The sequence below is a fragment of the Arachis duranensis genome, chromosome 5 (assembly GCF_000817695.3).
Source record: "Arachis duranensis cultivar V14167 chromosome 5, aradu.V14167.gnm2.J7QH, whole genome shotgun sequence".
In the NCBI taxonomy this organism is placed as follows: Eukaryota; Viridiplantae; Streptophyta; class Magnoliopsida; order Fabales; family Fabaceae; genus Arachis; species Arachis duranensis.
Window position 1 is genome coordinate 63,804,977 of NC_029776.3, and position 11,224 is coordinate 63,816,200.

Here is an 11,224-nt window from a genome sequence, read left to right on the forward strand (position 1 = left end):
AAAAAGTAAAGAGTATAAAATTATTGATTGAAAAATACTCTAAATAATAAAAAGCCAAATTAACTTTAATATTAAATTCATTAATACGATTTTAATTTTATATAATTGTTAGAAAATATATTAGTAAAAGCAAATGGAAGAATAGCTTTAATTGGTATTTGATAAAATATTCATTTAGAATAATTAAAAAAGATAAAATTATGGTATTATTAAAAATAATACATTTTTATGTTAAAAAATTATATTTAAATAAAATATTTATAAAATATAAAATTTAGAGTAACATAGCTTTATAAACATTAATCATTAATCAATTATGAACTAACATAAAATTATAATATAATTTATTTATGAAAAAAATCAATAATTAATATTAGTAAATATAAAAATCATCCAAACACTTTAATTAAAAGTATGAATGGTTAATTATTATTCATTATTAATAATATTTTTTCATAAAAAAACTGAAAATATAATTATTCAGATTTAAATTTTAGAAAAATAAACGTATAAGTAACAAATGATCTATTTTATCATGTATATTATAAATTAATGAATTAAACTAACTGATATAATGAATTATAATTAATTAATTGGTATAAATTATAATAAATTATATGATATTTAAAAAGAAAATAAAATGAATAAAAGAATAAAAAATAGAAGAATAGAAGACTACAATAAAATAAATTGAATGTAAGTTTTTTTTCTTTTTACAAATTTTATATCACATCTACTTCAATAATAATAAATAAAAATACATCAACTTATTATCTAAGAAAAAAAGATGAGATAAAATCATAACACAATTCTAAAATAAAAATTTAAATTAAACCATAATATCATTGCACAACACAAATTAAAAGTAATTTCATACTACAATATACCACACAAATAGATAAATGACTTAAGCTTAATTATGAATTTTTTTATTTATTTATGCAAACATGATAACACCGTGGTCTATAAATGCTTAATGGATAACATATCATATATTGCTCTAAATGATGAACACGGGAGTTGAAGAGTGTGTGTTAATTTGTGTTCATGATACTTGCCTTCTTGTGACAGCGCCTCATAGGAAGAAAAAGAATTGTTGTAAAAGCTACCCAATAAAAGAGTAATTGGTAAATGAATGATATTTTTTTCTAGCATATATGATCTTTTATAGTGGTAAAATAAAAATTAAATTAAAAAATAATTGATTGAATTAATTAGTTGATATAATTAATTTATTATAATTGATTGGATTTAATAAATTAAAAAAAATAAATAGAAAAACATAGGAGATAGTGATTTTTTTAACTAAATTAATATGTATTTATTATATTTAATCAATATAAGTAACAAATCATCTATGTTATTATATATCTTATTTAATCTTGCATGGCACGGGTAATTATAAGTTATATTTTTATTTCTAATTATTTACGTACATAAATGATTAAAATATATAACATAAATATCATAATTATTATAATTCTATGATATAATTATAATTAACATATTTTATTATAATTAAATAATGATTTGATATAATTATAATGAAAATACTTTCCCAAAATAATATAATTTACTATTATTCATCCACTAATTATTTGGCAATAAACCTTAATACGATTTTTTACATCTCTGCTATGGGAAATAACTATTTAGATATACCAAATAATATGTAATATATTACTACCTATATAAGTTAAGGCACAAATATAGGATTTTATTAAGGTGATTGAAACTTTCACCAAACAGAATATGACCTCAATCGAATAAAAAAGGGTACTCAATTTTGCATTAATTAGCTAGTCGAATAAATAACATACTCATTCATTATTCATATTTCATTATATTTTTTAAATAATATATAAAAAATATATATCCTGTGTATAAAAATGTGACTATTAGTAATTTTATTAATAAACCTTTTTTAAACTATTACTAATTTCAATTTTAATAGAAAATTTGAGGAAATAATTTCGCTTGCCATAAATAATATACTAAAACTGTTAGTATATATATTATCTTCTATATGGTTAATTGAATTTATTAATGATTTTCCCATGTAAATCGTTATTACCCAGTTTTTAATAACTACTTAATATACAAAATTTGAAATTAAAAATTGTTATTACTAATTCAATTAACTGGTTAATTGAGTAATAATTGTCAAAGATGCAAAATCATTGATTTAGTCAATAGATTTTCATATATTATTTATATTTCAAGTAATAATTTGAAATTATATTATTTACCCAGTTAATAATATTATTATTAATAATTATTTTTTGCATTGATTTTTAAATCAATTATTAAATAATTATTTTTGTTAAGATAATTGTTTATAAATTATTTCAAATTATATTTTGTTAAGATATAATTATTTAGATTATTACTCATGGCACATGTATAATTTTATTTTATACCAATTAATCAATTATAATTATATGACACGGGTGTAATTTCAATTTTATCCACCGATTATTGGCAAATAAATTTTATTCCAATTATAAATAAAATATGTTTTTATTGGCAAATAAATTTTCTTTAGGTCAACGATTTAATATATGTGTAGGTTCATTTTTTGTCAAATATAATGAAAATACAAATAAAAAATAAAAGATAAAAATAAACTTAATAATATCTGACACTACTTTATTTTATTAAATTAGTTAAAAATAGCAAATCCACAAAAAATAATCGTAATATATAAATTGAAGCAATAATTTAAAATTCTATAATTATAATTTAATCAAATACTAATAGTAAAACCAAATTACCTAAAAATTATTGAACTTATTCTAATCCTTAGTCACGTATAGTATAGAATCATTCTTGTAATGACAACCAACTGAAATAACATCGTAAGTTTCAATATTTAGAATTCGTACAAAATCAAACCATCCTCTTGTTAGATAAGCTTCATCATTCGCTATCCATACAATGCGGCAAGATATAGAATTGTCACATCGAGAAACCAAACTAACTCTTATTCCCCTCAATGGCATTGCATGCATGCAAAAGAAAGCTGGTAATTTCTGAAAAAAATCAAAATATATTAAAAAATTATTCTAATAATGAACAGTTTAAACTAAGAAAATTTAAATATATTACCAATCGTTGAAATTGCATATCTGAATTTGTCACGAATTTAGCAAAACTGAACTGAAGCTGAGGGAATTCAATTTCATTATGTGCTCCACTTCAAAGATTTTCGGACAGACGTAAAAAGCATGAAGGGGATGAAACTTAAACTTGCCCTATAAAGTTCCGTAGATGCAATTCCTCAATCAAAAATCGAGCTTCTCCTAAGAAATCTAACTTTAACCACATTCCATTGGGTTGGTCATAATAGGTGAGTAGATCTAACCATCCTTCGATAAAGTAGAGATTATTGCCTCTTCTTTGAATGCTTATATCCATATAGTTGGAACCCGAATCAGTGAAGACAACTCGATGAAGTATTTTATAGATGTGATACATTGTAAATGATTGTGGCAAAAGACAATCGAACTGGAACATTAGACGATAAGAATAACTTAGAGTAACAACAAATAAAAAATTATCAAAAGAATAATATAATAGAATGAGTATATAAAAAATATTATAAAAATTATAAATTATACCTTAAAATGATCAACTTCAATAAAAAACGAAGAATACATTCTTATTCTATGAATTAGTAAAAAAAAAACACTAAATATAAAATTATGAATTGACTCTCAAATTTAGATTCATATACCACAGGAAAACACTATATATAGATTTTAGTAAAACAAAAATAAATATGTAAATTACCTATTATTAAGGTAATTTTTTAATAATGCATTAAATATTGATTTGATACAATTATAATGAATATATGTTCCTAAATTAGTATAATTATATATTAATTTCATCATATCACGGGTAACAAAGATTTTTTATTATTAGTATTACTATTACTGATATTATTATTATCATTAAAATGAATAAAAGTATTTTTAATTGATAATTGATAAGTAGTTTAATAGTGCATTAAATATTGATTTGATATAATTATAATGAAGATATGTTGTTAAATTAGTATAATTATATATTATTCATTTAGTATTAATTATAATATAATTACAATAAAATTATTTAGAATAAAAAAAATTATTTATTTTGGAGGAAAAACGGAGGCATGAGAATCGGCACGTCACCTTTAGGAGTTGGGAGAAAACCCAATTTTATTATATTAATAAATAGATAGATAGATAATAGATAATAGATTGACTGATTTGTAATTACTTTATCGTAAATATATAAATATATATAAAGAAATATCTGGAACCTTCTCCTGGCTTCCGCGTCACCGGATACGTTCATCTCCCGTCGTCTCCCATTACGAATTATTCTTCATTCTTCATTCTTCATTCTTCATTCGTTGACCTTCCCTTACTTTTACTCCCTCTTAGATCAATTTTCTGACCAAATTTATCAATATTTTCATTATCCTATCCGATTTTGTTCTTCTACTCCTGCAGTTTCAGGTAATTCCATAATCTCCCTTATTGTTCCGCACCACCCATTTCAACTGTTATCCTCTGAATAAATTATTATCTGTCTGTTTTTCTCTATTCTTTTTTACTTTTGACTGATAACTGATTGTTTCGAAGTCGTATTTTTTTCTTTCGTTTTATCCGTTTGTGGTTTAGGATGGTATCGTATGGGTTTTCGTGAATTTCAAGAATTTCGTTGTGGAAGTTGAGAGAATTTCTTTGAAAAAATTTGTTGTATGGTTAAATTGTTCGAAATATGGTTGTTGATGTGTCCCGACATGAAGTGGTTAAGTTAACGCCATTATGAATTATGGCTTATGCGCTTGAATTTGTTGAAATTTCCCCGTGTTGGATCGTTCATCTTTTATTGAATTTTATTCAAAGAAATTCGAGCCTTGGCAGATATAAAAAGGAGGATTTGGTGCTGGGCTTCGGAGGTATCGCTATTTCTGTACCCTTAGTTTTTGTGAGGATAGCGATACCTGCTGTTGTACTGTTTTGGTTGAAATAAAACAGAAATATGAACAATTATAGTTTTACTCTCAGATTACTAAGTACTTTTACAGGTCAACTAGTTCCTTATTAAAAACAATGACTTTAATGAGTAATATCGTCATTTTGGGACACTCTTTGGACCTCCAACTGTATAACTACTCGAAAATCATTAGATCGTGTTGACATTTGATTACTTAGATCAAACATGGAAACTCTGTCAAGCCTATTTAAAATCTCGGTTACATGGAGGGGAAAGAAGTTTGCTGTGGAGATGAATTCAGGTGCCACTGTGAAGGACCTAGGGCAGGAAATGCAGAAATTAACAAATGTCCAAGAAGATACTATGCGGTTCATTGTTCCACTGAGCTCTGGGAAAAACTCAAAGCTTCTGGCTCCATTTTCTGTAGAGCATGCTTGTTTAAGTTTGTTGGAAACTGCCATTACTGAGGTAATAAACGCTTTTACTCTTATATGTGCCTTATGATCTTAGAATGATATGGTTCTTATTGTGGCTCACCTATATTCAGCGTCTATGTTTCTATTTTTATATGCTATTCTACCAGCTATATTGTATCCATTTCTTCCATCTTTGTGTTTTTGTGAAAAATTCATGCCTGCATTTGGATTGAATTTTTCCATGGAGTGAGGAAAAAGCAATTGTGTTGTTATTACCTTTTTAGGTTATTTGAATTGATCATTCTTATGGTTAGCATAGCTGTAAAATGTGAAGTTACTTTAGAGTGGCAATGATATGCTTATTATTAAACCCTGCTCCCTTTTTAACAAAATCCCAATTAATTTCTTCATAAGTATTAGAAGTTTATTTACTTTGGAGAACAACCCATGTATGCAATTTTAGGCTATTGGCCCATCACCATGGAATTTCGGCCCTTCACTTCAACCCAAGAAAAGCAAAGCATGGACCACCATTTTTTGCTTGTGAGTTTCTTGAATTGGAATGGGATGGCAGATGATTTGGATACTCCATGTTAAATAGAGGGAATGAGTTTATTCTTCTAATACTTTCTAATTGTTAAATAAAAAAGTATTAATTATTTTTTCAAAAAATTCAAGGCATTGGTTGTACTTATATAATATTAATTTATGCTTGAATTTATCCATATAATACTGTTATGGATGATGGTTGTATTGGATTAACTTTTTATGGCTTATTGTTCCCTAATTTTCCATGTTTCCTCCTTAGGCCAAGACAATTAAAATGATGGGTGTGTCATCAAATGAAGTTGAAGAAGTTCTTCAAAATGCGAAAGCAAATTTCAGAATTGCTGGATTTGAGGACGAGGAGAAGAGAATGAAACAGAGGGTTTCACATGGATCTCGTTTTTCATTGAAACTTCCACAAGGTCCTTATATTTTTTGTGAATTTCGGACATTTGAAATTCCAGGAATAGAGGTATTGCTCTATTATTATTATTATATGATCATTGTTCTTTTTCAAGAATAAAGCTTATATCTCTGAAATTTGTTCTTTATAGTTTTGCTGTTGATTTTACTGTTTCAGTATCCTGCTTTTGGATTGGGAAAGTGTTTGCTATGCATATGACACTTTGCCAAGCTTCTTTATTGTGTTAATATTGAATGATTTCCCATTATATTCTTTGCCACACATCTCATAACATGAAATTCCTAATTGTGGTTTTCTCAACTGATTATGGATGAACTCTGTATTTTCTTGTCTTCAGCTGAATCCTCCCCCCTCTGAGGCACTTAGAAGAATGCACATGCTTGCTGCAGATCCTGGAATTATTGCAGTCATGAACAAGGTACATTTAAGAGATTTTCAGTATATGAATGCATTCTAATTACAACTTGGGGCATGTTCTGACAAATGTAATACATATTACAGCATTGTTGGTGTGTAGGAATAATGAGCGAGATGGCTCCCGTTGGTTATGTTGGCAAGAGTCCAAAATGTCTTCTTGGTTTGAACAAGGTAATGGCTTTTTCGGTATAGGAAGCAGCCAACATTATTCTTTTGTTGATCTCATTCCTTCTTTTCATTGTTGTTTACAGAATCAGGGAGAGGAGATATCATTGCGTCTTCGAACGGACGACCTCAAAGGTTTCAGGAAGTATGAAAGTATCAAGAAAACACTACTGCATGAACTTGTAAGTTACATAACATGGAGAAGTATATACAACATTCGAACAGCCATAAATATCTCTTCTGTAGCTGCAAATATTGCACAGACCCTCGGTAAAAGTTTTGTTCAGTTCCTTATATTTTAAGAATGATCTTAAAGTTTAAAAACTTAAAAAGAGAAAAATATCCTTTATCCTTGTGACAACAGTTAGTTACACTGTTTTTTATTATTTAAGGAAAATTCTGTTCCTACAACCCAAATCTATAACTCAACCAGACAGTTATTTTAGATGAGGGACTAAAATCAATTTTCTTTTGAGCTACCAAAAAAGATTGCTAATTTTATGTAACGTTCATTTGTGAAAACTATGCTGGGCTTCTTACTCAAATGTTCCTAAAATAAAAATACAAAGAGAAAGTAATGTGCTTTTGTCCATTTGACAACAATGGTTGTGGAACTATCTAACTCATTATTTGTTTCAGGCTCACATGATACACACTGAACATGATGCAAACTTTTATGCTCTAAATAAGCAGGTGTGTGTACCTGCTTAAATACTTGTCTGGCTGTCCATTTTTCTTTTGCTTTGTATTAGGTACTGTATGTTAATTTAATTTGCCTAATTGCAGTTAAATCAAGAAGCTGCTAATTTGGATTGGACTAGATCTGCAAGCCACACTCTGAGTGGAGTAAGGAATTCTGAAATCCATGAAGAAGATTTTATAGCCGAAAGTAGCGATGTTCGCCAGAAGCTTGGAGGTAACAGGATAGATCAGCTGAGAAGTGCCCGTGAATCTTCTATCAGTGCTGCTTATCTTCGGATGGCTAATGTTTCTCTCAATAAGTCGGGAGGTTCTGAAGTATATCAAGAGCTGGATCCCGATTATTCTAGCGTTCATGCAAGTGAAAATCCTGATCATATGATATCCTTTTCCAAAGAAATCGTAGCTAATGACACGCCCATCCTTGTTGAGAAAGGACTTAGCAGTGAACCTGATGCACATGATGATACTATTAAAGGAATGAAGCAGGAGCCTGATCCAGATGATTCTGATCATGGTAAAACTGTTAATTATGATTTTTCTTTTAGGATATATTGGTATCAGAACTGTATTTCAACAAAAACCAATTTATTTTAGCAGAGACTTTGCATACTCAGACCAGTGACATGTATTCAGCTACAATGCATGTATCTAGAGAACCTGATCCGGATGATTCAGAATCTTCTTTGAAGTCAGTTAATGCAAGTCAAGGTAATTCTTCCCCTGACATGAGTATTCTTGATAGGCTTATCCTGTCAATGATTTAAAAGAACCTGTTGGTGAACTATATTTTATGCAGATACAAGTAACATGGCTGAACATGACCTCGATGATCCTGTCTTTCCCACTCCAAGCTTTTCTACAATGCAGATCGATGAGCCAGATCCTGATGACCAAGAATTTCAGAGGATTAATGATCCTGTAACTGCTGTTTGTAACCGTTTACAGATGGCCCTGGAAATTCTGAGAGGTGAAGCTACTCCAATGCAAACTGCTTCAATTGTCCAAACTCTCCTGAAAATAGTCAGGTATGCTTATTCAAGATTATATGATCGTTGATATCATTTGTACCTTTTAGCTGAATAGGCTTTCATATTCTTTAAGGAGTTAGATTAAAATGTCTTAGAAATACTTATGGCAAATTTATGGGTAGTCAGTTATGACAGCATCATGTTATTCATTGATCATGTTTGGTATCCATGGCAGTAATGTAATTGAACACCCTGAGGAGATGAAATACAAGAGGTTGCGGAAGGTACATTCTGTGTTAACTTTAGTCATATCGTGCTTTTGGCAATGCTTCATCCTAATATTTCCTGTATCCTGCAGGCTAATCCAGTCATTGAGAGGAATATCATTGGTAACAAAGGTTTGCACCTAGACTCTCCACTTTCATTCTAGCATGCCTGATGTGTACAAGTACCACTTGGACAAAATTTTTCCTGTGTGCGCATGAGATTTTATCTCCCATTTATAGATATCATTCATAGATATAATTACGTCACGTTTGGAGAGTTGTTTCTATATATAGCTGCAAAAGAAATACTTAAGTGTATGTAAAGCAAGTAAGCAACTTTTGCAAAGTTTCATTCTGAATGGGGTTGCTAACTTTCTAAATTTTGAATGCTACACAGCTGCCTTGGAAATTCTCTTTCTGGTTGGCTTCAGTGAAGATGTCATAATGGACAATCTTGGGAAGCCAGAAGTGTATTTGGTGCTGAAGCGGAATGACCCTGGCTTGTTGTGGCTGGCAAAATCCACCCTTCAATCCCGCTAGCCCATAACACAGTAAGAAAAGTTGTGACTGGAAAGAGAATAGCTATATTCATGTCCAAAAAATTATATGCTAGCGCTCTGCAAATAAGATGGCCATTGTGTTGTATTTAGGTGGAGTTAAGTCCCAGAGTGTTGTTTCAAATTGGCCGAATGCATTAAATTAGTCGTCGAGATTCCAATTGCACTAATTACACCCCTTAGATTGGCAAAAGTGCATTATGTTAGTCTCCCAACCTTTTTCCATCAAGGGACTCATCATGCTGTAGGGATAATGTAGTGCACTTTTGCAGATCTCAGGGATGCAATTGGTGCAATTAAGATCTCGAACACCATTTTAATGCACGAAGCCAATCTTAAGGATTACTTTGGAGCTCATTCTATTTAGGTGAGGGGAAATATATATATATATGTATATGTGTTGAATTGTAAAGCCCATTCGGATGTAATGTAAATAGAAGGATTATGTTTGTGACATTGAAATCTTGAGGGGCACTGCAAGGCTTGGTTTAGTGGCATTTGTATATGTCTTGCTAGAGTTTATCACGGTTTAAATCCTAGCTATGACTAAAAAGTGGTTATATAGAACCTATGACGGGGTGTGTGTTGTTAGGGTGTAACTTGACAATATATATATCTTGAGGGAAGAAAAGTGGATTATATCTTTACTGCAAGGAATAATAGATTTCCTGTTGGTCACTGTACGACGTAAAATGTTATATTTTTATGATTATTACAAATAGATTGTATTATTTGAGAAAATCACTTCCGTGTGCAAGACAAAATTTTATATGCCCATCATTCATGCACATTTGTCATTGTTAGTTTTCGAAATAAGTGAGTGTTGTTTTTGTCTCTGATGTTTGGGGGTAAATTTTAAAGTTGTTCATAACGTTTAAATTGTTTTATTTAAGTTTTTAATGTTCTAAAATTATTTTAATGTTGTCCTGCCGTTAAAGATTTGTTAACAGAACGGTGAGACAAAATTAAGACGATTTTGAAAGATTAAAGACTTAAAATAGGACAAAAATGTTAGGGTCAAAAATAATACATTATTTTTAGAAGATTTATCAAATTAAGTAAAATAAAAATAAATTTAAATAGAATAAATTATATTATGGATTTAAATTTTTTTCATTATAAAATATTTTTAAAATGAATAGTAAATAAATTTTTGGAAAAAGAAAAAAATGAGTGTGATATATATATATAATAAAGTATAAATTTATACATTTTTATTTCTAATGTATCAAACGTCTTTAATGTTTAATTTAAATAAATTTTACTTTTAACTTAAAAATAAATTTTAATTTTATTTTTTAATAATATTAATTTTTTATGATAAATAATTATTCAATTATTTTTTAATCATATTTAAATAAATTATACTTAATTAAATTACTTTCATTCTAAATAAATTTATTGTTTTATTTTACTCTTAAAGATTTTTACTGATCATGAAATGTTTGTAGAATGACTAGTACATAAACTTGCGAAAAAAGGTATGGTACATATACAATAAAATATAAATTATATCTTTTGTCTCTAATATACCAAATTTTTTTAATGTTTAATTTAGTTAAATTTTATTTTTAATTTTAAAATAAATTTTAATTTTATCCTTCAATAATATCAATTTTTAATTTTACCCTAACCAAGGGAAGCCCTTGGAAGCACTTCAAGATGAAGGGTGTGCCACGCCAAGGATTGGGCGTGCCACGTCTTAACCAATCAAGAGAGGTGTGCCTCACCCTAGCCTAATTTCAACTGCTGGGAGTGTTGTCCAATTCAG

General features: G+C 28.6%; 1 protein-coding gene across 2 annotated transcripts; it reads left to right on the forward strand.

Moving 5' to 3' along the window:
• The first annotated feature begins 4,306 nt into the window (after nt 1–4,306).
• LOC107489446 (uncharacterized) lies at nt 4,307–10,136 on the forward strand. Of its 2 annotated transcripts, none has more exons than XM_016110193.3 (13): nt 4,307–4,508; nt 5,211–5,460; nt 6,217–6,426; nt 6,716–6,796; nt 6,880–6,966; nt 7,047–7,142; nt 7,600–7,653; nt 7,747–8,176; nt 8,257–8,370; nt 8,459–8,687; nt 8,866–8,914; nt 8,989–9,028; nt 9,294–10,136. In XM_016110193.3, exons 2-13 carry the CDS (start codon nt 5,218–5,220, stop codon nt 9,434–9,436), a joined length of 1,776 nt encoding a protein of 591 aa, XP_015965679.1. In that variant the 5' UTR covers nt 4,307–4,508; nt 5,211–5,217; the 3' UTR covers nt 9,437–10,136. The 2 variants fall into 2 exon arrangements, with proteins under 2 accessions (XP_015965679.1, XP_020998387.1); XM_021142728.2 differs by having other exon boundaries at nt 4,308–4,508; nt 8,260–8,370.
• The last annotated feature ends 1,088 nt before the right edge of the window (nt 10,137–11,224 follow it).